Below are 26,227 nucleotides of genomic sequence, written 5' to 3'. Positions count from 1 at the left end.
AGACAAGGCACAGGAAGACTCCAAAGACAAGGGTAAGACAGACAGACAAGATGAGGAGACAGACAGGGTAAGGCTGAAAGGCAAGCTGGAATAGGAAAGGCTGAAGGTGAGCTGAATGAGGCAAGACTGATGCAAGGAGACCTCTTGCTGAGGTGCTGGTCTGTAACAAAGCTGGTGTTTAAATTTGCAGATGACACAACATTATTCAGAGTAGTTAAAGCACAGGTAGATAGTGATAATTTGCAGGAGGTCCTTGTGAGACTGGAAGATTGAGCATCCAAATGGCAGATGAAATTTTAATATGGACAAGTGCAAGGTGATGCATTTGGGAAAAAGTAACCCATGCTGTAGTTACATGATGTTAGGTTTCATGTTAGGAGTTACTACCCAGGAAAAAGATCTAGATGTCATAGTGGACAATACATTAAAATTGTTGGCTCAATGTGCTACGGCGCTTTAAAGCTCAAACAGAATGTTAGGAATTATTAAGTAGGGAATGGTGAATAAAATGATGAGCGCCATAATGCCTCTGTGTCTCTCCATGATGAGACTGCACCTTGAGTACTGTTTTCAATTCTGATCAACACATCTCAAAAAAAGATATAGATGTACTGCAGAAGATACAGAGAAGGACAACCAAAATGATAAAGTGGATGGAATGGCTCCCCTATGAGGAAAGGCTAAAGATGTTAAGGTTGTTCAGCTTGGAGAAGAGACGGCTGAGGGGAATAGGATAAAAGTCTATAAAATCATGAGAGGACTAGAACAGGTTAATGTAAATCAGTTGTTTACTCTTTTAGATAATACAAGAACTGGAAGGCACTCCATGAAGTTAGCATGTAGCACATTTTAAACAAATTGAAAAAAATTCTTTGACTCATGTATTATTTAGCATTGGAATTCATTGCCAAAGGATGTGATTGAGGCAATTATCATATCTGGTTTTAAAAAAGTTTGGACAACTTCTTGGAAGTGAAGTCCATAAATTGCTGCTGCTTAGGTTGACTTGGGAAATAGCCACTGCTTATTACCAGCATTAATAGCGTGGGATCTATTTAATGTTTGGGTACTTGCCAGGTACTTGTATCCTGGATTAGCCACTGTTGTAAACAGGATGCTGGACTTGTTGGACCCTTGGTCTGATCCAATATGGCAACTTCTTATGCTCTTATTCTGATAGGGTAGAAACTGCCACACCTTGCAAGTTTACCCAAGTCTTATGTTAAAGGTAGTAATATTTACAATCCAAACCAAGCAACTGTCAAAACTATAACAAAATTACTGTTAGCAACTTTTTTAAGGGGTGACCAGCTTTCTTGATAATCCAAACAGTGCTGTTTGAACATGCTTTGCTTTTGGACTTGGCTGTAGAAGCCGTTTTGTGCTATATAATGCTTTTTCCCAAATGTCTGCATTTCAGTACCCCCACACTGGAAAAGTCAGAATTCAGGGCCCAGAGTTGGCTGTCATCTGAATCCAATTTCTCTGCTGTCAAAGCAGACAGGGGTGTTGCAGTTGCATCAGAAGTATCAAGGCTAATTGGACTGCAAATGCAAAAGTGACTCATTCTCCTATCTTGTGACACTACTCCTCTGAGTTTCCTTAGTATCCTGGGATGTACCTCATCCAGCCCTGTGGCCTTGTCTATGTTCAGTTTTCCTAGTTCCTACCATACATTCTTCTCTTTAAATGGGGCTGCGTCTATCCACTTGCATTTTGCGCTTTTGTCAAGCAACAACAGTCCTTATTCAGGGTTTTCTTTAGTGAACACCGAACAGAAGTATTTAATAATTCTGCTATTTCTTCATCTTCCTCCACACATTGCTCCTTGTTTCTTGAGAATACCACCTCTGGCCTTCCTTCTTTCACTGATGTATCTGAAAAATGTTTTGTCTCCCCTCTTAATTTCTTTGTAGTGCTTTCTTCCACTGATTTCTTTCCTCGTCTCCTTCAGCTTCACCAGATATTCTTCCCTGTTCTCTTCTTTTTGGCATCCCTTGTATTTCTTGAACACTGATTTTTTTAGCCACCTCCTTTCTTACATATGGGCAGATACAGTTTGGCTGCGTGTTTTCGATGCGCTAGCTTTACCCCTTATACAGTAAAGGGTAATAGCATTGAAAACGAGCGGCCAACCCCCCCCCCTGAAACTAATAGTGCCCACAACATGCAAATGCATGTTGATGGCCCTATTAGTTATTCCAGCGTGATCCAGAAAGCAAAATGTGCAACGAGGCCGCACATTTTACTTTAAAAAATTAACGCCTGCCCAAAGGCTGGCGTTAATTTCTGCCGGCGCTGGGAAAGTGTACAGAAAAGCAGAAAAAACTGCTTTTCTGTACACCCTCTGACTTAATATCATAGCGATATTAAGTCGGAGGCCCCAAAAATAAAAAAAAAAATAAAAAATTAAAAAAAAAAAATTTCGGCCCGAGGGTTGGAAGAAGGACGCTCAATTATGCCGGCGTCCATTTTCCGAACCCGAGGCTGTCAGCGGGTTTGAGAACAGACGCCGGCAAAATTGAGCGTCGGCTGACAAACCCGTTGACAGCCTCTGCTCCTGTCAAAAAGGAGGCGCTAGGGACGCACTAGTGTCCCTAGTGCCTCTTTTTACCGCGGGCGCTAATTTGCATAGGCCACCCTCCTGAATCGCGCGCCCAGGAGAGTGGCCTGTGCGCGCGCCTGGAGAGCGGGCGCTCATCGGCTCTCCCGCGCGTTTTTCTGTATCGGCCTGATAGAGATTTGTTGCTTTAGTAATGGCTCCTTTTAATTTGTTCTACTATTGATCTACTTCCTCCAACTTTTCCCGGCCTCCTAGATCCTTCACAACTTACGTCCCCATTTTACCATTTGAAATCCAAAACTTGGATCTTAGAGTGACTTCTCTCCCTCCTAGCTGCTGCAACAAGCCATATTGTATGATAGTCACTAGTGTCAGGTGAGCACCTACCTGAACATTAGATACATTATCCCTATTTGTAAGCACTAGGTCAAGTATTGATTCTCCTTTCGTGGGTTTCATCATCATTTGTTTGAGCATAGCCCCTTGAAGGGGCTATGCCCCTCTCTCTCTACTTCTTGCTAATTCTGCAGCAGAGATACTCCAATCCACATTAGGTAGATTAACATCTCCAACAAACAACAGTTCTTCCTTCTTTCCCACCTTTTTGATGTCTTCTGCCAGATTTCTGTTCAGTTCTTCCATCTGATTTGGAGGTCAGTAGACCATACCAATGTGAATGGAAACATCATCATCTTTTTTTTTTTTTTTTTTTTTTTTTAAGACAGGTCACAGCGCTTCTTTTCCCCATGCCTCCTGTATTTATCTAGGGCTAACGCTGCCCAATGTTTACGAATTAATTCAGAGATTTCTTAGACTTCGACGGCTGTGTTCTTCCACAGCAGAATATGTTACCCAAGCTCAGCAGATGGTATCCCACTTTCGGGAAAGAGGGTATCCAAATAAGGCACTGAAGAGGGCATTTAAGTGTGCCCTATATGTCAATAGAGACCTATTGTTTCTACCACAATCCCAAAATAGTGATCCGACAGTGAACTGCATCTTACCATTCTCCACACAGAGCAAACTAATCTCTGAATTAATTCGTAAACATTGGGCAGCGTTAGCCCTAGATAAATTTTTTTAAAGCGGGTCTTAGGTTTACCTTTCGGAGGGGTAGAAATCTCAGGGATATCCTGGTTCATTCTGCTGGGACACCCAGCTGAGCTCTATATGAGGGCTGTCATAGACCATGTGGCTGCTGTTCAGTTTGTGACCACACTTCTACCATTACACAATTTGTACACCCTAGTACCAAGCGAACATACACATTACACACTACCACTGATTGTGACTCATCAGGGGTTATATATGTCATCATTTGCCCCTGTAAGCTATTGTACGTGGGAAAAACAACGCGCAGTATAAAAACCGGGATCATTGAACACAGATCCAGTATTAATACCATGAGAGAGAATGCCCCCTTAGTTTCACGTTGGTTAGAAAGGTCTCACACACTGGCTGACCTTTACTTCTTTGTGATTGAAGTTATCACTCCCTCATCAAGAGGAGGGGAGTTTCCTCTGACCCTCTTGAGGCGGGAGCAAAAATGGATTTTTCGTCTGAACACTGTTGCCCCACATGGGCTTAACACCAAGCTTGAGTGGAGTCATTTTTTATGATCAATACAGCGCTCCAGTTCCCTTTACTCGATCTGTGGAGCATTCCGTTTTACTTTTTGTCTTGTTTACAGTCAGGCAGAATAGTGCTAGCTGTGGGGTTCAGCGCGATTGAAACTACTTAGACGCGAGCGGGGTAACCCGTTGCAGTCTCCTTATAATGTTAGTGATGTCACAAGCTAAGCTCACGCTGATTGGGTAGAGTGACTGGTTAGCCAATTGTGCGATTTTTCGCGCCCAAACACAGCGTTTAAAGGTTCAGGGATTAGACAGCTCGGGTGCACTCCTTCATAAAACTATGTTGGTTTGACACAGGTATGTTAACAATATAATGTATATGTACACCATTTTAATATGTGCACCACTAGCTGTAGTCTGTCTCCAGTCTACCCTTTCGATTTCTGGTAGTTATTTACTCTTATGCATTTACAGATTGTCGTTGTTAAAATTAATTCCCCCCCGAAGCAGCCGCATAGGCGAAACACGGGACCGTGTTGGGGGTCTTCATGCAAGATTCTGTGCTTGAATTGAGGAGTTGCCTGAATAAAAAGATAACTGTTACAGCTAAACTTTTGACCAGGAATCTAACTTATTCTTGCACTTGTCGTGGACGTTGATATATTTTGAGTGCAAGCGGTGCTCCAGTGTTTTTCTGGCATTAACGCCATAACACATTTTGATGAATGACCCGGATAGCTTGCAATGAAAATGACCTTTTGTGATTGTGCTTTGTTATGGCTCAAGACTTCACCCCTATTGTGTGGTTTTGAAAATTGCTACAGTATGTCACTGAATTGTCAATAGATTTTACGTGCAAAAGTACACTTTAAGATGGTAATTTTTAAAATAAGTGTGCGGGTGTGGTTCCGGCCCAGGGGCATTCTGGGGCATGGCTGCGGCCTCTGGACCAGCCCCCGGACCGGAACATGGTGCGCTGGCAGCTGGCTGGCGCGCGCAAGTAACTTGTATTCTCACAGAACAAGCAGGATGGTAGTCCTCGCATATGGGTGACATCATAGGATGGAGCCCAATCACGGAACACTTCTGTCAAAGTTTCCAGAACTTTAACTGTCCCCTACTGGGCATGCCCATATACATATATATGGGTGCGCAGCCACATACACTGAAATTATATAACCGTGAAAGTATGCTTGCAAGTTATAAAATAGGCAAGGCACGTGTATGTATGCTCCTAATTTTAAGCGTGTACACGAACAGCAGGAAAATGTCAGCTTTTGCATGCATAAGTGAGGGAATTTTATAACTTGCATCAAGGAAATGACCAGTTTAGCCAGTTCATCCTCCAGTTTGCTCAGTCTATAGCTAGATCATCAAGATCCCCCTGGATTTTTAGCATGCACTCCCCTCGGTTAACCCAGAGCCCTCAAGCAGGTCATATGTTGCAGACTTACTCCTGATCTATAGCTGAAGTAAAGTTGCACTGAAATGGACCTAGATGCATGCCCATGTTTGTGTATATATGTATGCGTGTTTCTGTTGGCCCTGCACCAGAACACCCATGCCCCACCTATATTCAGCCCCTTTTTTTCTTGATGCGAGATATTTGGTACATGTGTACATATGTGGCCATAACATCGGAAGGGCGCAAATAAACAATACATGCGCATGCATCTCCAAATTTTTAAAATTCACCCATTTGCATGTAAATGGGCTTTTGAAAATTGCTACAATAGAATGTAACATGTATGTGCATAACTCTTTTGAAAAGTCAACTGTAAATTTTCAAAGAAGTTATGCATGTAAATGTAAACTGTCATAGCAATTTTCAAAAAACATTTACGCATGTCAAGTGCACTTATGTCGATAAATTCTATGGACAATTCAATGGCATATATTGTAGCAATTTTCAAAAGCCTACTTACATGAGTGCATTTCTATGTGTAAACCCCATTTGTAAGCATGTAAATACTTTTGAAGATCAGGCCCTTAATGCATAACGCTGCATTTTTTGTATTAAATCTTAGCTAACAGGCCATAGACCATTTATTGTGCTTCGCTAGATCCCATTTCATGTTTTGCACACTTTCCTGGGTGTCTACCCTGTTGTAGATTTTGGTATCATTGATAAAAAGACAAGCTTTCCTGTTAATCCTTCCACAATGTCATTCATGAAAATGTTGAAAAGAACCGTTCAAGGACTGGTCCCTGTGGCATACCACTAGCAGCGTCCCTCTTCTTACAGTGAGCACCATTTTTCTATGTATTCAGTCAAAACACACGTGAATCAGCAAACAGGAAGACAAATTTTGTGTAGTGTAAAAAAATATATGCATGCACTTCAAAAGAAGAATACATGGACATACACACAAAGGGGCAGATTTTCAAAGGGTTACGTGCGTAACGCCCGAAAAGCTGCCCCTTCCACCCCCTGCGCACGCTGAGCCTATCTTGCATAGGCTAGGCAGTGCACGCAAGCCCTGGGACGCACGTAAGTCCCAGGCTTTCCTGGGGGGGGCATGTCGGGGGGGGGGGGGCGTGTCGCGGCCGGAGCATCATCGGGGCGTTCTGGGGGCGGGGCTGCAGGCGTGGTTCCGGCCCAGGGGCGTTCCGGGGCATGACGCAAGTAACTTGTATTCTCACAGAACAAGCAGGATGGTAGTCCTCACATATGGGTGACATCACAGGATGGAGCCCAATCACGGAACACTTCTGTCAAAGTTTCCAGAACTTTAACTGTCCCCTACTGGGCATGCCCAGCATGGCACTAACCCTGCAGCCAGCATTTATGAGGATGAACATCCTGTTGTCCTGTGAGAAAACCTGTTACAGGTAAGCAACATTTGCTAATTAAAGGTAGGGGGGGGGGGGGATTAGGGCTGGGGGTGGGTTAGATAGGGGAAGGGAGGGGAAGTTGGGGGGGCCGGAAGGAAAGTTCCCTCTGAGGCCGCTCCAATTTCAGAGCGGCCTCGGAGGGACAGGAGGATGGCTGCGCGGCTCGGCGCACACAGGCTGCCGATTTCGCGCAGCCTTGCGCGCGCCGACCCTGTATTTTATAACATGCGCCCAGCAGCGCGCACATGTTATAAAATCGGGAGTAGATTTGTTTGCGCCGGGTTGCGCGAACAAATCTACTCCCGCGCGCATCTTTTAAAATCTACCCCAATATGTCTGTTTTGTACTGTGCTTTCATTTGCCTCATCTGAATTGATCTTAGGTGTACTATACAGAGGAGCATCTGTGAGATCCTTGACTGCAGATAGAAAAAAAACTGCAGTTATAAAGCTGGAAAAAAACACTTCCTGAAGACCAGAGATCTGACTCATTAATGGTTTTATCCCTTTCTGTAGGAGAAAATCCGTGGATACATCTGGCCCAGGAGCAATTAGATGAGCAAAATTGTTTATGAATTGAATGTATTTCGCAAGCACTGTATGTAGCACATGAAAAGCCATCCTACACATGACTGCAAATGCACATTGAAGAGGGCAACTAAACAGAAGGCAGGTTTCTCTTTTCTGTGTATTTGATGGTTTAGTGGGACAGCTGTCACTATATATTGATTTCTGTAGATAGATTGATCTAAGTTTATCAGACTCATTTCAGTGCTGAAGATGCAGGGGAATGTAGCTAAGGACATAGCCCCTGATTAATAGAAATGCTTGCTCTAGACTCAAAATGGTGCACAACCATTTATAAATGAAGTGCATAGTGGAGAGACTTCAGATGCACTAGGTACACAGTCATAGAATATTTATAATGCAACCACAAAGAGCCTGTGACTATGGGAACAAACTTCAGTGAATTGGACTTAAAGAAATTCAAGGAAAAGTGAGCACATTTTTGTAAGACACGATAGATAAGTAGGATAAAGAAATTAAGAATCTCAGGAGATTTATTGTTCCAGGGACTTTTCCTTTTAATAGGGGTCAAGACAATGGGGCAGATTTTAATACCTACGCCTGATTTTATAACATGCGTGCGCAGCCGCGCGCATGTTATAAAATCCGGGGTTGGCGCGCGCAAAGGGGTGCACGCTTGTGCATCTTGCGTGCGCCGAGCCCCAGGGGAGCTCCGATGGCTTTCCCTGTTCCCTCCGAGGCCGCTCCAAAATTGGAGCGGCCTCGGAGGGAACTTTCCTTCCGTCCCCCCCCCTCACCTTCCCCTTCCCTTCCCCTACCTAACCTGCCCCCCAGCCCTATTTAAAAAAACCCCATACCTTTGTTTTCCAAGTTACGCCTACCGGCCTAGAGGCCCTATGGAGGCCTCTGGCCATGCCCCGGACCGCCCATGCCACGCCCCGGGGCTTGCGCATGTCGCCGCACCTGTGCAAAATAGGCTCGGCGCGTGTAACCCCCCCTACATGCGTAAGGCTTTTAAAATCTGCCCCAATATGTTTTCATTTTGTTGGCAGAATCGCCGCTCTCTTATATCTTCATAGGTGAAGTGTAATGCACATAATATACAAATTCTGGTGTCACTTCAGTGATAGCAACACACACTCTCCACTACTGGGTGAGAAGGAGAGCTCAGAGAGGCAATGAAGGATAGAATTGGGAAAGTGAATAGCAGGGGCAGGGAGCATTGGAGAGAGAAAAAGAAGGGATGAAATCTAGCTATGAGTGAATAGGGTGGTAGAAAAATTAGATGAAAGGAAAAGATCAATGTCAAAGACAGATGTTGGGGAGGAAGAGAATAAACAAACACACAACCTGCAAAAATATATTCAAAACTTGCATATAAAGCAGCAATGTCTCCCAAGACAAACAGCAACAATCCAAGGCAGCACTACAAATATTACACCAGGCCCTAAACACCAATACTCCTCCTTGGGAAAACAGAACAAGCTAGGCTGCTACAGATCTGTACACAGAAATGACACACTAGCATAATGCCATACCTCGGTCTCACATACACACATACACAACACAGACCAAATAAGAATAAGGAACCATAAATTAAATATAGAAATATACAGGCAAAAATTGAACTGGAAACCCTAAGAAGCCTGACTTTGTGTGCAGTACAATACTGGAGAAAAGATACCGAAATGTATTTCTTCCTGTACCGTCTGCCTCCCGAGACTGTCTCGGGAGGCAGACTGTCTCGGGAGGCAGACGGCGGCAGCGGCTAGCCACAGCCGCGAGTTCGCCCGGAAAGGAGAGCAGGGCAGCACATGACGTGAGTTGGGTCGGCTGCGGTCGCCCACGGCCGACAGTCAGAACAACCAGAGTGCAGGAAGATGGGTCAGTGATAGAAAAGTCTATCACCCAAACTCTATGAATAGTCCACCACATCAGTGACTGTTGCTGAGTACTAGTTATAACATCTGCTAAGAGGAGAGCTGCTTCGTCTGTTGTCCCAGCCTGCACTGCTACTCTGAATTTTAGGTTCAGGCCACTGGCATTGATACTGCATATAAAGAACCACAGAACAGATATCCCTTCTGGTCATATCAGTAAGTTATTTGCTTTGTCTTGTAGTCTAATTGGGGGGGGGGGGGGGAGGGCAAGGGAGACCAGCAACAAACTAAACAAAGTGGAAAGGGTGAATAAGTGACTGGGATTACTATGAATGGGGTTTCATAGTTGATGACAAGTAAAGGTCAATTGGCCCATCCCCTGTTCCCAGTTGGCTTCCTTTCTGTTTTTTTGCCCCTGTGGGTAGATGATTGTATAAATTCCCATGCTTAAAGCAGCACCAGTTACCCCCTTATAAAATGATTTGTTACGGAAACACTTTTACGAATATGTCCATTTGAGTAGTATGAACTTTGGAAATCCACAAACCTTGAGAGAGGTTTATAGAAACAAAGTTTAGTGAAAAGAGGGCTTATCTATGATTTAAACATAGCATACCTCATACCCTAAGTGAGAATTATACCCCTAAACCAGTGAGCCTCATTTAAAATTCTCTCAGGCCCTTAGAGAATAAGTGGGAGTGATGAGGATGAGTTTGCAGGCTGTTCTTCTGGGATGGAATGATTTAGTTTTGTGTTGGGTTTTTGTTAGTTGAATTGAGTTTGGCTTCGGGTTGGTTTGCTTCATAAATTCTTCAGCTGGAAATGAAGGGTATCCTGGTGGGGATGATTGGTTGGTATTTTAGCAGTGGTATTGTCTAGTATTTATATTTATTTATATTTAATATTTTGTTAATGTGTAGGTTTTGGGAGGGGGGAGTATAATTTCTGCAGGCAAAGCCCATACCCAATGTGTGTTATAATGGGCCCAAGAACATAATACACAATAAAATAGCATAACATACATACTATCACTATAAATATAACAAAATAAATACAAAATATAAAAAATCCCTACTTTATTCTGACCCTCTCTCTAGGCAGCTGGAACAGACTGCAGTAATAAAATCAGAATTACTTTATATTGCATTACTTTGTTTACCTTTCCAGTGCCACAGCATACTTTTCCAGTGGATTTATTTATTTAAAAAATTCATAAACCACCTATCAATTACCTGCAACCATTCTGGCTCCAAATAATGGACTTTTCCACTGAGCTAAAGGAATAAGAAGGGAGAGGGTAAACAAGTGATTAAGAGGGCTTATGGAGGGACAGAAAGTGAATGAATGATTGGGAGTATAAATATTGAAGTGGAGAAGCTAAGTAATTGATAAATTATGGAGAAGGAGAGGGTGAATGAGTGAATGGCGAGGGTATTCAGGAAGAGAGAGATGGGGAATCATTTGGAAGGGTTATGGAGGGAGAGAAGGTGAATGAGTATTGGGAGAGGTGAGTGACTGAGGGTTTTATGAAGATATGCTGATTATGATGCATTTTCACAATTTATGTCTTGAGTGTGTAAAGATGTTTCTCACAGGACAAGCAGGATGGTAGTCCTCACATATGGGTGACATCACAGGATGGAGCCCAATCACGGAAAACTCCTGTCAAAGTTTCCAGAACTCTGACTGGCCCTTACTGGGCATGTACAGCATGGCACAACCCTGCAGCCAGCAGGGGTCCCCCTTCAGTCTTCTTTTTTTCCACACAGCAGTAGCCTCGTGGTTAAGGAGCTCTACAGACATTTCTGACAGGAATTTTCCTCACGGAATTACTAAAAGTTAATTTGCCCCACAGGGGTCCATCCTCTAACTTTTTCAAGCCGCGATACTCCGGTAAGTTTTTAACCTGTGTTTCCGTCGATTACCTTCGAGTTTGGCCCTTGCGGCCTACTCGCCGTAGACCGTACCATGGCTCAATTTTTTGCCATGGCGTCGAGGTTCCGTCGGTGCCCAGACTGTAATCGCACCATGTCCATCACAGACCCCCATAAAGTCTATGTAATGTATCTTGGACGAGAGCACGATGTCTTGACCTGCACCAACTGTGCCCTTATGACACCAAAAGATCGCAAGGCCAGAATGGAGAAGATGGAATTTCTCTTCTGTGATCAAACCCCGACTCTGTCCATTGCATCGACCATCGTCAGACCAGCACCGTCAACTTCGCGCCAGCATCGACCACTGGCCGGTGACTGTCCAGCATCGATGACATCTCGACCTTCAACACCCTCTACTCCCCCTCAGGACCGAGGGGATCATAGAGATAAACATCGCCACCGGCATAGAAAATCTCGGACCATCGAGAGAGCGAAATCATCAACCTCGCCATCGTCCGAGCCGCCATCGAAGAAACCCCGTCCAGAAAAGGCACCGATCTTTTCGGCGACCAGGTCACCGAGGCAACCCTCCCCCGAAAGGGCATCAAGAGCCGCGACTCCGCCTTTAACGGTGCTCCCTCCGGCTATGCCTCTGCCTCGTTCTTCTGTTCCGTAGCCGGGGCTGCTTGCTCCAGGTCTCCGAGAAGAACTGGACCGGATGGTTCAGGAGGCCATCGACAAGGCGATGCAACAACTTCAGGTTCCTCCGGCATCGACACCGGTACCGATTACGGAACCGATCACCAACCCGATTCCAGCAGAGTTGGCACTGCTGCTCTCCAGGATGGAAGCACACATTGTCGCTTTTCCACCGATGAACCCTGGGTCACCGATGGCGCAAGTGCCGGCGCCAGTGCCCTCCCCGCTCACTCTGTCATCGGGAGGAGAAATACCATTTCGCATCCCTCTTTCGGGAGTTCTGCCTCAGCCATCGATGCCGATACGTCCATCGCCACTGATCCAATCATCTGTGTCGGATATGCCCATCGGCGCCACCGAGCCATCCATCGATGCCCTCGATGCCTGTGCCGGTGCCTTCGATGCCTTCATCGGTGCCTCCAATTATTCTTCCGATTCCTTCAGAGCCTAGACCAGGAACTTCAGGTATCCCACCAACCCGTCCCCCTCTACATCCAAGAGGGGCAGGGGCTGATCCCTATGATACCTGGACTGATGATTCCTCACCAGACACTGATGATTTGCCTTCACCACCTTCACCCACTGAAAGTAGAAAGTGTTCTCCTCCAGAGGACCTTTCCTTTATAAATTTTGTGAAGGAAATGTCTGAATTGGTTCCCTTCCAATTACAGACTGAGCAGGATGATAGGCATCAGATGATTGAGTTGCTCCAATTCCTGGATGCCCCCAAAGTAATAACCTCCATCCCTATCCACCAGGTTTTTCTGGATCTCCTAAAGAAGAACTGGGAACATCCTGGCTCCATTACTTCAGTCCACAGAAAAGCTGACACTACCTATTTGGTGCAGTCAGCTCCAGGCTTTCAGAAACCACAATTGGATCACTAATCTGTAGTGGTAGAATTGGCACAGAAGAGAGCAAGAGGTCAAAGCCTCACACTTCTTTTCCCCCTGGCAAGGAACAGAAGTTTCTAGATGCCATTGGTCGCCGAGTCTTCCAAGGTTCAATGCTCATCTCCCGAATTGCCGCTTATCAGATCTATATGACCCAATACAACAGGGTCATTTTTAAGCAGATGCAAGACTTGACAGACTCCCTGCCTCAGCAATTTCAAGATGAGCTCCAAACCCTAGTAAACAAGGGTTTTGAGGCAGGCAAGCATGAGATCAGATCATCTTATGATATCTTTGATACTGCTACAAGGGTATCTGCAGCTGCTATTTCAGCGAGAAGGTGGGCCTGGCTTAAGTCTTCTGACCTTAGCCCTGAGGTACAAGACAGGTTATCCTACCTGCCCTGTGAGGAGATAATCTGTTTGGCGAACAGATACAACGGATGGTGGTGGAACTTAAGGACCATCATGAGACCCTAAGACAGCTCTCTCTGATACCTTCTGACTATTCTTCTAAACAGCCCTTCAGAAAGGACTCTAAAAAGTAATTCTTCTGCCCGAAGAAGTCCTACCCGCCACCAACCAGATCCCGTGCCACAAGATCTTTTCAAAAAGCACAGTCTCGTCAAACATGTAAGCAAAAACTGCAAGCAGCTCCTCAGCCTGGGCCTGCTTCAGATTTTTGACTTCCACCTAGAGAGCAGCAGCCAGCTTCCATTGCCTCACTTACCAGTGGGAGGTCGATTGTGCCACTTCCACAACATATGGCACTCAATCACCTCAGACCAATGGGTACTGGTGATAATTGCTCAGGGTTACCATCTGAACTTTCTCTCCGTGCCACTGGACTCCCCCACCTCTAATGACGTGGAGAACATCCGATCACTCCATCCATCTGGATCAAGAGGTCTCCCTCCTTCTCCAGTCCAAGGCAATAGAACCCGTACCCTACTCTCAGCATGGCCTAGGATTCTATTCCCGGTACTTTCTAATCCTCAAAAAATGGGGAGGCGTTCATCCTATTCTGGACCTACGGGCCCTCAACAAGTACCTCCTGCGAGAGAAGTTCAAGATGCTAACCTTAGGCTCGCTTCTTCCTCTTCTACAAAGAGGAGACTGGCTCTGCTCTCTGGACCTCCAGAATGCATACACTCATATTGCGATAACTTCATCTCATCGCAAATACCTGAGGTTTCTAGTAGGCCCCAAGCACTATCAATACAGAGTGCTTTCATTCGGCCTAGCATCTGCGCCAAGAGTCTTCACATAATGCATCGTAGTAGTTGCAGCCTTCCTCAAGACCCAAGGTGTTCACGTCTACCCCTATCTAAACGTTTGGTTAATCAGGGCTCCCACTCAGCAAGCTGCTCTGTCGTCCCTCAATCTCACCTTACACACTCTAATTTCATTAGGATTTCTCGTCAACTACGACAAATCCTACTTAGTCCCATCTCAAACCTTGTCGTTTATTGGGGCAGACTTGGACACCTTGCAGGCAAAGGCTTTCCTGTCTCGACAGCGAGCCCTCACTCTCGTGTCTCTTGCACACCAGCTGCAGTCTCAGCACTCCGCGACTGCATGCCACTTTCTCATCCTCCTGGGACACATGGCGTCCTCATTTCAGGTCACAACAATGGCCCATTTGGCCATGAGAGTCATGCAGTGGACTCTACGGTCTCAATGGACTCAAAGCATTCAGCCCCTGTTGACCATTGTCCACATAACCGACTCTCTCCGTTAGTCTCTCTCCTGGTGTAAAAATCAGATCAATCTCCTCCACCGCTTGCCCTTTCAGGGTCCAGACACTCAATTAATTCTCACCACCGATGCTTCCAACCTCGGATGGGGAGCCCGTGTGGCCAATCTGCAGACACAAGGCTCTTGGTCTCCAGAGGAGACAAGCTGAGTCGCATCGTTCAACCGCACGAGTGGTCTCTCAACCCCTCCATAGCAAACTCCATCTTCCAACAATGGGGATATCCTCAGATAGACCTCTTTGCGTCTCCTTAAAACCACACAGTAGAGAACTTCTGCTCTCTTTCGCAGCAATCACTCTCAGCCTAGAGACGCATTCTCCCTCTCGTGGGCAACCAGTCTACTCTACGCATTCCCTCCACTTCCTCTTCTCTCGAAGACTCTCGTGAAGTTATGTCAGGACAAGGGAACCATAATCCTGATAGCACCTCACTGGCCACGCCAAGTGTGGTTTCCAATACTGCAGGATCTCTCCATTCGCAGGCACATTCCCTTGGGAAAGGACCGGCTTCTAATTACTCAAAACAACGGGTGCCTCTGCCATCCCAATTTTCAACCCATTCTCCCTGACAGCATGGATGTTGATAGGTTAATCCTTCAGCCACTTAACCTTTCTGAACCAGTTTCCCGTGTCTTGATTGCTTCACGGAAGCCTTCCACGAGAAAGCTTACTCTTGCAAATGGAACAGGTTCACGTCATGGTGCTCTTCTCAGTCCCTTGACCCCTTTACCTATCCAATCACGAAGTTTTTGGACTATCTCTGGCATTTATCAGAGTCAGGCCTAAAAACATCTTCCATCAGAATGCATGTCAGTGCGGTAGCCGCCTTCCATGAAGGTATCGGGGATGTTCCTATTTCAGTACAACTCCTTGTAACACATTTTCTGAAAGGCTTTCTTCACCTCAAGCCTCCACTGCTTCCTCCGGCCCCTTCTTGGGACCTTAACCTGGTTTTGGGGTCGGCTCATGAAACCACCATTCGAGCCTCTTCACCCCTGTGAACTTTGATATCTCACATGGAAAGTGATTTTCCTTTTGGCAATCACTTCAGCTCGCAGAATTAGTGAATTACAGGCCCTAGTTACCCATCCGCCTTACACTAAACTTCTGCAGGAACGGGCAGTACTCTGCACTCACCCTAAATTCTTACCCAAGGTAGTTTCAGATTTTCATCTAAATAAATCCATTATACTACCTACCTTTTTTCCCAGGCCCCATTCCACCCCAGGAGAGCAGGCTCTGCATACCCTTGACTATAAACAGGCTCTAGCATTCTACCTAGACCGTACATCTGCCCACAGGAAAAGCACTCCATTTTTCGTCTCTTTCCATCCTAACAAATTAGGGCAGCCTGTGGGTAAGCAGACTCTCTCCTCCTGGTTAGCGGACTGCATATCCTTTTGCTACCAGCAAGAGGGCATTCCATTTCAAGACCGTGTTAAAGCACACTCTGTGAGGGCCATGGCGACTTCAGTAGCACACCTACAATCGGTGCCGCTTTCTGACATTTGCAGGGCTGCCACCTGGAGTTCTTTCCACACCTTTGCAGCCCACTATTGCTTGGACAAAGCCGGAAGACAAGATTCCATCTTCGGCCAGTCTGTCCTTCGTAACCTGTTTATAACGTGACGTACCAACACCCTTCCGCCTGCCCGTTAGGGTTCAGGATTCCCTCTGCCAAATTTTATCCTAGTACCTTGCACACCTGGATACATTTGGTGCATTTCTCGGACATCCTCAGCTCGGTACTCACCCATATGTGAGGACTACCATCCTGCTTGTCCTGTGAGAAAGCAAATGTTGTTTACCTATAACAGGTGTTCTCACAGGACAGCAGGATGTTAGTCCTCACGAAACCCGCCTGCCGCCCCAGGGTGTTGGGTTTGTTACGTTTTCTTATTTTATTTTTCAGTACTGCCTGTAGCTTTTAAACAAGACTGAAGGGGGACCCCTGCTGGCTGCAGGGTTGGTGCCATGCTGGGCATGCCCAATAGGGGCCAGTCAAAGTTCTGGAAACTTTGATAGGAGTTTTCCGTGATTGGGCTCCATCCTGTGATGTCACCCATATGTGAGGACTAACATCCTGCTGTCCTGTGAGAACACCTGTTACAGGTAAGCAACATTCGCTTTGTGTGTTGTAATCTGCTTTGTTCAATATATTTGAGAAAAATAGAATATACGTTTTATAAATAAATTAAAATAACATATGTATACGTACATATATGTACACACACCACACATGCACGTGTACACACACATGCACACATACACATATTACTTCTGGGGGAATTCTGCACACAAAAACTTATAATTCTGCAAAATTCTACATATTTTATATTGGTCAAAATAATACAATATACTTGACAGTCTTTAAGTAATTACATTTTAAATTAATACAGAAAAAAGTTATTACTTAAAGATGCAGAATTTTAAATATTTTGAGCAGAATTTCCCTACAAATTCACTGTAAGCGTGTCCCTTCCACTCGCTCTTCCTACTCCCCTGGTCTCTTTGTCCTCTCATGCCCCAACTCCTCCACTTGCCAGTATCTCTCCCCTCCACCTCTAGGCTCAACCCGTTCCACTCTATCACCACTCCCAGAGTTTGATCCCATTCTCAGTACTGCCCCTCACACAGGCTCCCTCTGTCTCTCCCTCTCTCACACACATGCTCCCTCTCTCTAGTGTACATACACACACCCTCATACAGGCTCCCTCATTCTCTCGCACATACACACACATCCCCTCATACAGGGTCCCTTTCTCTTGCATGCACAGCCACACAAGCTCCCTTTCTCTCTCACACATACATCCTCACACAGGCTACCTATGTTTCTCTCTCACACACCTCTTCACACAGGCTCTCTCTCACACATACAAAATCCCTTCACACAGGCTAGCACTCTCACATACACATGATCCCTATTTCATACACACCAGCTCCCTATCTCTCACACACATACACACTCCTTCACAATCTCCTCATATAGGCTCCCTCTCTCTGGCACCCACACTCAAAGCACCCCCCTGTTCTCTCTCACACCCCCGTACTTACCCCTCCTGGTCTTTCTCACACCCCCTGCTCAACCCCCTACTCAACCCCTGCTCTCTCACTCCCCTCCCACTCCCTCCCCATCTCCTCCCTCCTCTCTCTCACACCCCCTTCCCCTCCCTTCCCCTCCCCTCTCACACCCCTCCCCTCTCTCACTGCTCCTCCCCCTCCCCCTCCTCTCTCTCTCTCTCTCACACACACACACCTCTCTACATACACTCTACAGCGGCCTTCATCTTCGTCGTAAGTGGAGCGAGTCGCACAGCACGCCAGGGTCTTCATCTTTGCCATGAACAGCACGCGCTCTGTTTGCTTCATGCTGGGGTCTCCTCTGCCTTTTTCTGTGTAGAATTTCGCAATTCTGCGCAGGGAGGAATTCTGCACAAATTCTGTGCTCCGCGCAGAATTCCCCCAAGACAAACATATACAAACGTAAATCTATCTTTCAAGAGAATATGCCTCTCTTGCTTCATTAAGATAATCATTTTTGAAGCAAGAACACTTGGCTGCATATTGTTGCTAACATAAACAACAACTCAAGATTATTTTTAAGTAAAATATAAAATATGCTTTATTACATAGGCTTTCTTACATACATCTCTTTCATGTATGTAAGAAAGCAAATTTAGGTTTTCTTTTTTTTTTCTTTTTTTACACTTAAGGTATGCTTAGATGTTTTATGTATGACCTCCTTGGTAAAAAGTTTGTCCTAGAGGCACTTGTCCATGCTATGCATTTTAGATCTATTGCTGTGTTATCTTTTTTGTTGTTGTTGTTTTTCCTGTTTGTGATTTTAACAATTAGTGCAGGTAATACAGTTTGCACTTTAGGATGGCATGTCAGGGCTAACATCTCCTGAGGAAGTAAATAACAACTGGGCTGAAACAGTGCTATCTTTCTGGGGGGGGGAATGCCAGAACTCACATGCAATATGCTTGGGTTTTTGTCTTTCTGTTTTTTTAGGGACTAAAGGGCAAATCAAGCAGGCGGAGGAAAAAGGTGCTGGTACTCAGTACCAGCAAGTACCCCCTGAAAAAATGCCCTGGGGTAGAAAATGTTGCTCTTAATATTTGTTCAGCTATCTTTAAAAAAAAATGTAAAAATTGAATTGTTTTTAAATTAAAGATAACATTAAACACAATATATCTACCAAATACTGTGGAAAACAAACATACACTGAACAGTCAGAGATGTTTCTATGTAAATAATGTTTTTTCATAATCATTTGTAATAAGGGCATTCATATATTGTGACTTACATTTGTACAATTTCACCCAAGCCACATGAGCTATGATTATAAATTTGTGACCACTACAATAATTTGAGTTTAGGTGAAATTGCTCTAATGTAGGTCACAGTACTATGAATACACTTGTTAGGAATGATTATGAAATAATTTTCTTTCAGCTCTAACTATTGGGGTAGATTTTAAAAGGTTGCACGCGGGCGTACATGTGCGCCCGATTTTATAACATGCGCGCGCAGGCTCATGCATGTTATAAAATCCAGGGTCGGCGCGCTGCTTTCCCCCATTCCCTCCGAGGCCACTTCGAAATCGGAGGGAAATTCCCTTTCCCCCCTACCTTTTTTTTTTTTTGTTGTTTCCAAACTTACTTCAGCCCTGGGCCGCTGTGCCTGGAGCCTCGGGCTCCACCTCTTTTTGCAAGCCCCAGGACATACACGCGTCCCTGGGCTTTTTAAAATAGGCCTTACGCACGTAACCTTTTTAAAATCCGGCCCATTCTGTATATGTTTGTTTTCCATGGTAATTATTAGCTTTTTAATTAAATACATGGGTGTCACTGTGGCATCCATATTGAAATATGAACTAAAGATGTTCTGCATTGTTGGAATATAGGCTGTAACACAGTGAAAAGTTAGCTGTGATAAATCTTTGGTACCAGAGCTTGCAGTACTTACAATTTTATAGAATTCACTTCTATAATCTACACATTTTTTCTTGTATAAAATCAGTAACTCGTGAAGGTTTTCAAGTAAGACTGGAAAACAAAAAGGGCAGACATACATGGGGGTACTTAGTCTGTATGCATATTTCTTTTGGACTATGCAGTAAGCCACATTGCAATTATTAATCATTATTTTATTTTATTTTTTTATTATAGGCAAGATCAAGTCAGTGTTCTGTATCAGAACATCAACATAGTAGAACCACGATTGATTCAACAGTATGAGCATGTTATTAAGAACTTCATTCGTGAGGTCAAACTTCAAAGCACCGAGATGGAAAATCTTGCCTTTGCAGTAAAAAGGTACAGTATGGCCTTATCAACTACTGTTTTATTCTTTAGAACATGGTTAAAATCTGTGGGCTGTATTTTAAAAAGGTTACGCTCGTCAGGCCTAATTTAAAAAGGCCCAGCAACGCGCGTAAAGCCCCGGGACGCGTGTAAGTCCCGGGGCTTTACTAAAGGGGCGGGGTGGATGGCAGGACGTGGTAGGGTGGGGCAGGGGCGGAGCCAGAGGCCTCCGACATAGCAGCCTTTGCAGCTCTGTTGGAGGATCACGTGCCAGCAGGCTGCCGGCGCACATAAACTGCGCCTGCCTAGAGGCAGGCGCAAAAGGTATGATAGAACTTTTGGGGGGGGGGGTTAGAGTAGGGCTGGGGGGGGAAAGATAAGGGGGGAAGGAACGGGGGAAGGCAGCACGGCTCGGCACACGCTAGGTGCACAATTGTGCACTCCCTTGTGCGCGCCGACCTCTGATTTTATAACTTGCGCCGGGTAGCGCGAACAAATGTACGCCCACGCGCACCCTTTTAAAATCTACCCTTGTGTGTTGCTGATGGGGAGCAGTCCCTTTTTCAAATTTTCATCAGTGAGAATTATGATTTCCTAGCGTGTAGCAGATGGACTCAGGACCAATGGGTATAGTGTACTCCTGATAGCAGTTGGAAATGGATCATATTTCAATCTGACATCAGCCCTAGTACATATACCCCTGCAGGAAGTGCAGCTCTTCAGTATTTTCCATCTCCATAGCAGTTTGGGACTCTATGCATGCTAGCACAGCATTAGAGTAATTTAGCAAAGAAAACAAAAAGAAGAAGAAATCTTACCTCTACAGACGAGCCTCGCTCTCCTGCGGTAACACCCATTGGGTCCCTCCCCCAGTTGAGAATTCCCAAGGTGATTTCCGCGATCCCTCGGAGGTAAGCCTCGGTCAGGCGGCCGACCCTCGGCGGGGACCTAGCCCCCGACATCGGGTGAGGCTGAGAGGCAGCGGGTGCAACTTCGAGCGTGGCGGTGAAGGTATTTTCCCTCTCCCCCCGCAGCCGAAGACCGCCCAGAACAAGACCAGGAAGCGCCCAGACAAGGTAAGGTAGAAATCTATTTAAAGTCTCCGGTCTCCGAAGGTCGAGGAGTCGCACAGGTCGCCAGCCAGGACCAGTGCCACTGGGTTGATCTGCTCTAGCAGGGCTAGACCACGGTCAGATCCAAGGGTCCTCCCAAGTGGAGACCCTCTGAGGTGGTCGCCATATTGTCCGCGTGGTCGCAGTCACCATTTTAATTTGTTCACCGCCCTGTCTGCCATCCCGATCCGTGCGCATAGAGGCGAGCCGTGTGCACAAATACCTTGTGCACACAACGTCGTGCGCCCAAGTATTGTGTGCACAAGCGACACGCATAACCATGCCCTTACTGTGCCAGGCACATAACTTTGATCTGTGCACACAACAGCTTGCACATCTCCGTGGGCGCGTACCAATCCTACACACACAACTTCGACACACCGGAGCGCATAACTGTATTTTACGCTCACAAGTCATGGCACCACCGGAAAAGAAGCTCAAGGCTCAGGGCCTTTGCCCAGCATGCCACATTAGACCTGCACAGCATGAGGATGCCTCGGCCCTGTGTATACAGTGTAAGGAGGCCCAAGGGGATCCAGCCCATGGTCATCCCCAGCTGGTACCGGGTTCCAGCTTCTCGAACAGTACGCCAGACCTAATGTCTCCCAGTGGGACCCTCCCTCAAACGGGGCTCCCCAGGGCGACAGCGCCTCTTAATTTAGACCCAGCATCTATCTCCTGGGTGGAATTCTTCAAAGGCCTGCATGACTTCGTCCACATGCAACCGTGGCCTCCGATAATACGGCCACAACCTCCGCCAGAGGACCTCAACATCCCGGGACCCTCTATGCCCAGGGAAGCAATTCCAGCGCCCAGAAGCCTCACCTTCGGGGACACAGACAACTCGGATGAGGAATCAGAATCCCTGGAGGATGGGGAACTCCCTCCGGGGACAGAGCCACACCAAACCATGGGCGCTTCTTCATCAAGGACGAGCTTCCAGACCTGGTCACACAAAGCTTGAAAGAGCTCACTATCCCGGGCACAAGTGCCTCAGGGGGAACCTAAGACAAATCCCTTACTAGATGTCAGACCTCCCGTCATTTCCCACTATTACAAGCCGTCCAGCAGCTAATTGACCTGGAATGGGATGCCTCGGAGACTAAGTTCAAAGGGGGACGTGCCCTGGCAGCCATGTACCCTCTGGACCCAGCTGCCAAAGATCTCTTGGCATGTCCAAAAGTGGACGCCATGGTCTGCGCGGTATCGAAGCGCACTTCTATCCCAGTGGAGGGAGGAGCAGCACTCAAGGACGCTCAGGACAGACATCTGGAATCCATCCTCAAACAGTCTTTTGGCATTTCCGCTGTCTCTACAGATCGCGGCCTGATGTGCCGTGGTGACACGCGCCTGCTTATCACAGACCAGGAACAACACTCCTGGGGAAGCCCTGGAACCAGCAGTATCATTCCTCACGGATGCCGCTTCTGATCTGGTGCGCACCGCAGCTAGAGGAGTGTCATCAGCCATGGCAGCCAGAAGACAACTCTGGCTCCAAAGCTGGTCGGCCGACACATCCTCCAAAACGAGATGCCCTTCAAGGGAACCCTACTGTTCAGAAGTGAACTAGAGAAGCTAGCCAACAAATGGGGCGAATCCCCACTGCCACGGCTACTGGAGGACAAGAATAAGAGAAACCAGCGTCCCTTCCTCTTAACTTCCAGGTGCAGAGGATCACAGCGCTTCAACCTATACAGAAGCACATATCAAGCAGCTCGCCCCGCAGGCAGGAGCCAGTCCTTTCGGAACAAGCACAACAAAAGTGGAGCCAGCTCAGGCCCAGGCCCCAGCCGCACCCCACAATGAAAATCAGCCGACCCGTCTAAAGGAAGAAGCCATAGGGAAAGACTTGCCCTATTCTACCAAAGGTGGGTCGAGATAACTTTGGAGAAATGGGTCCTAGCCATCATTCGAGAGGGATATTACCTGGATTTCCACCACCTCCCTCCGGACAAGTTTGTGGAATCCCCCTGCCACGACCCTTCCAAGAGAATGGCAGTGGAAGCTACACTGACCAGATTGCTAGCCTTAGAGGCTATAACACTGGTGCCCACACAACAAATAAATACTGGACATTATTCCATCTATTGTATCATTCCCAAGAAAGAAGGAACATTCAGGCCCATCCTGGACCTCAAGTCGGTCAACCGCCACCTGAAGATTCCTCGTTTCCGCATAGAAACCCTACTTTCGGTAATAAGGGCGATAGAACCGGGAGAGTTCCTCACATCCCTGGGTCTGTCGGAAGCCTACCTACACATTCCGATCCATCAAGAGCATCAGCGTTTTCTACGCTTCACAATCCTGGACCATCACTACCAGTTCCGGGCACTACCATTCGGGTTAGCCACAGCACCCCGGATGTTCACAAAGATCATGGTGGTAGTGGCAGCAACACTGAGGAAGGAAGGAATCCTTATACACCCTTATCTAGACGATTGGCTGATCAGAGTGAAATCCCCAGAGGAAAGCCACCAGGCGACCAACAGAGTCAAAATTCTACTGGAGAGCCTTGGGTAGGTGGTCAGCACAAACAAGAGCTGTCTGCAGCCCTTCCAATCTCTAGAATATTGGGAGTCCGGTTCGACACCAAACAAGACAAGATCATCCTGATACCGACAAGGAGATCAAAACTGATGACCCAGTTGCGAACCCTGTTGAGCGAGCTTCGCCCCAAGGCATGGGACTACCTCCAAGTCCTCGGCCTCATGGCATCCACACTGGAAGTAGTGCCATGGGCAAGACCTCACACGAGACCCCTACAGCGCTCACTACTATCACGATGGAATCCGCTATCCCAGAACTACACTGTACGTCTTCAGCTCTCGGACAAAGTTCGGACCCAACTACGATGGTGGCTACAAGAAGGCCATCTGAGCCAGGGAGTGAGACTATCTTCACCAACCTGGATCCTGCTCACAATGGATGCCAGCCTACGAGGATGGAGAGCACACTGCCAGGAGCAAACCACCCAGGGGCAATGGAACAAAGAAGAATCAGGATGGAACATCAATCGCCTAGAAGCCCGGGCAGTCAGACTAGCCTGCCTACGGTTCAGTCACAGACTACGAGACAAATCAGAGTAATGTCAGACAACGCCACAACAGTGGCCAATATCAACCGTCAGGGAGGAACCAGAAGCCAACAGGTGTCTCTGGAAATAGACCCCCTAATGTCATGGGCGGAAGCGAACCTTCAAGAGATCTTGGCTGTCCACATCGTGGGGAAAGACAACGTTACTGCGGATTACCTCAGCAGAGAAAGTCTAGACCCAGGAGAATGGAGGCTGTCGACCACAGCATTCCAATTGATAGTAAACCATTTGGGAACACCATGGACCTCCTGGCAAACCGGTCAAACGCCCAAGTGCCCAGCTTCTTCAGCCGCAGGCAGGAATCCCAATCCCAGGGAATCGATACCCTGGTACAGACCTGGCCACAGGAAACTCTATTATACGCCTTCCCACCATGGCCCCTATTGGGCGCAATCATCTACAAGATAGAACACCACAGGGGACTAGTACTTCTAGTGGCCCCGGATTGGCCAAGAAGACCGTGGTACGCAGACATGCGAAGGCTGCTGACAGGGAGCCCCCTCCCGCTACCTCCACACAGAGACCTGCTCCAACAAGGACCGATCCTCCAAGAGGATCCAGCTCTATTCTCTCTTATGGTCTGGCCATTGAGAGGACTCGCCTGAGGAAGAGCGGATACTCGGGGGCAGTAATTGACACCCTGCTCCGAGCACGCAAGTTCTCCACATCCCTAACATACATAAGGATTTGGAGAGTATTCGAAGCCTGGTGTGAGGACCGCAACATCGTTCCATGCTCAGTCAAAATTCCTGCGATTTTGGAATTCCTGCAGAACAGACTACAGAAGGGATTGTGTCTCAACTCCATCAAAGTACAGGTAGCCGCATTGCCATGCTATGGAACCAAGAGCGAGAACGGTAGCATAGCCTCTCACCCGAATGTCTCCCGCTTTCTGAAAGGAGTCAAGATCCAATCACCCCTAAAGTAGCCGGTGCCTCTTTGGAACCTCAACCTGGTCCTAGATTTCTTAGCAGGAGCCTCCTTCAGACTTCTTCGCGGCCTGTCTCTCCGACTATTAACATTGAAGACAGCCTTCCTGGTGGCAGTCTGGTTGGCCCATCATATCTCTGAGCTACGAGCACTGTCCTGCAGGGAGCGTTCCTCAGACTCACCCCGGGAACCATCCAGTTACGCACGGTCCCGTCCTTCCTCCCCAAAGTGGTTTCTCACTTCCATCTCAACCAAACCATCTCACTACCATCGCCAGATGAGCATAAGAATTTGGAAGAGTATCGCAGTCTATGCCACCTCAACGTCGGCAGACTCCTAGTCCGATTCCTGGAAAGGTCGGAATCCGTACAAAAGACGGACCATCTATTCATCCTTCACAGCAGGGAGAAGCAAGGGGAAGCGGCCTCGAGAGTAACCATAGCCCGCTGCATCAAAGAAGTCATCAAGGCAGCCTACGTAGAAGCAGGCAAGCCACCGCCTTTACAAGTCAAGGCCCATTCCACTAGAGCCCAGGCAGTGTCCTGGGCGGAAACCAAGATGCTGTCACCTGCCGAGATCTGTTGGGCGGCGACATGGTCCTCCATCCACACCACCTCCAGGTTTTACCTCCTGGATGTTCAGGCTCGAGAGGACACAGCATTTGCAAGGGCAATACTAAGTGGGCTACGGGCAGCCTCCCACCCGGTTCGGGAGTAGCTTTTATACATCCCGTTGGTCCTGAGTCCATCTGCTACACACTAGGAAATGGAGAAATTACTTACCTGATAATTTCGTTTTTCTTCGTGTAGACAGATGGACTCAGCATCCCACCCACGGCTGCCGTTATTCATGGAATCCTCGAGTGACATCCCCGAGAGTGAGTGATTCACGGTTAAACCATGCTTTCTCCAGCTAGGACACCTATCCTACCGGGTGTCGACGTTTCTCGGTTGAGGGCACTGGCGGTCTCCAGCTATATCCAATTCAACCGGTTCAAATTAAGCAAGTTATCCAGGTTATAAAGTTAATCAAGTTATTCAGATTGTTCAGTCATACATATATCCACAATTGTTTTCGAGGAGAATACAGAAGAGCTGCACTTCCTGCAGGGGTATATGTACTACGGCTGACGTCAGATTGAAATCTGATCTGTCTCCAACTGCTATCAGGAGTACACTA

General features: G+C 46.9%; 1 protein-coding gene across 1 annotated transcript in view; it reads left to right on the top strand.

The window, feature by feature from the left end:
* RASEF (RAS and EF-hand domain containing) overlaps positions 1-26,227 on the top strand; it is a 214,722-nt gene that overhangs the window by 36,034 nt on the left and 152,461 nt on the right. Inside the window, exon 2 of the mRNA XM_029616719.1 lies at positions 19,778-19,924. Within this exon, the coding sequence (XP_029472579.1) occupies positions 19,778-19,924 (147 nt within the window). The remainder of the gene's footprint in view (positions 1-19,777; positions 19,925-26,227) is intronic.

Source organism: Rhinatrema bivittatum, chromosome 1 (genome assembly GCF_901001135.1).
Source record: "Rhinatrema bivittatum chromosome 1, aRhiBiv1.1, whole genome shotgun sequence".
NCBI classification, from domain to species: Eukaryota; Metazoa; Chordata; class Amphibia; order Gymnophiona; family Rhinatrematidae; genus Rhinatrema; species Rhinatrema bivittatum.
This window is presented reverse-complemented; position numbering and strand designations above follow the sequence as displayed.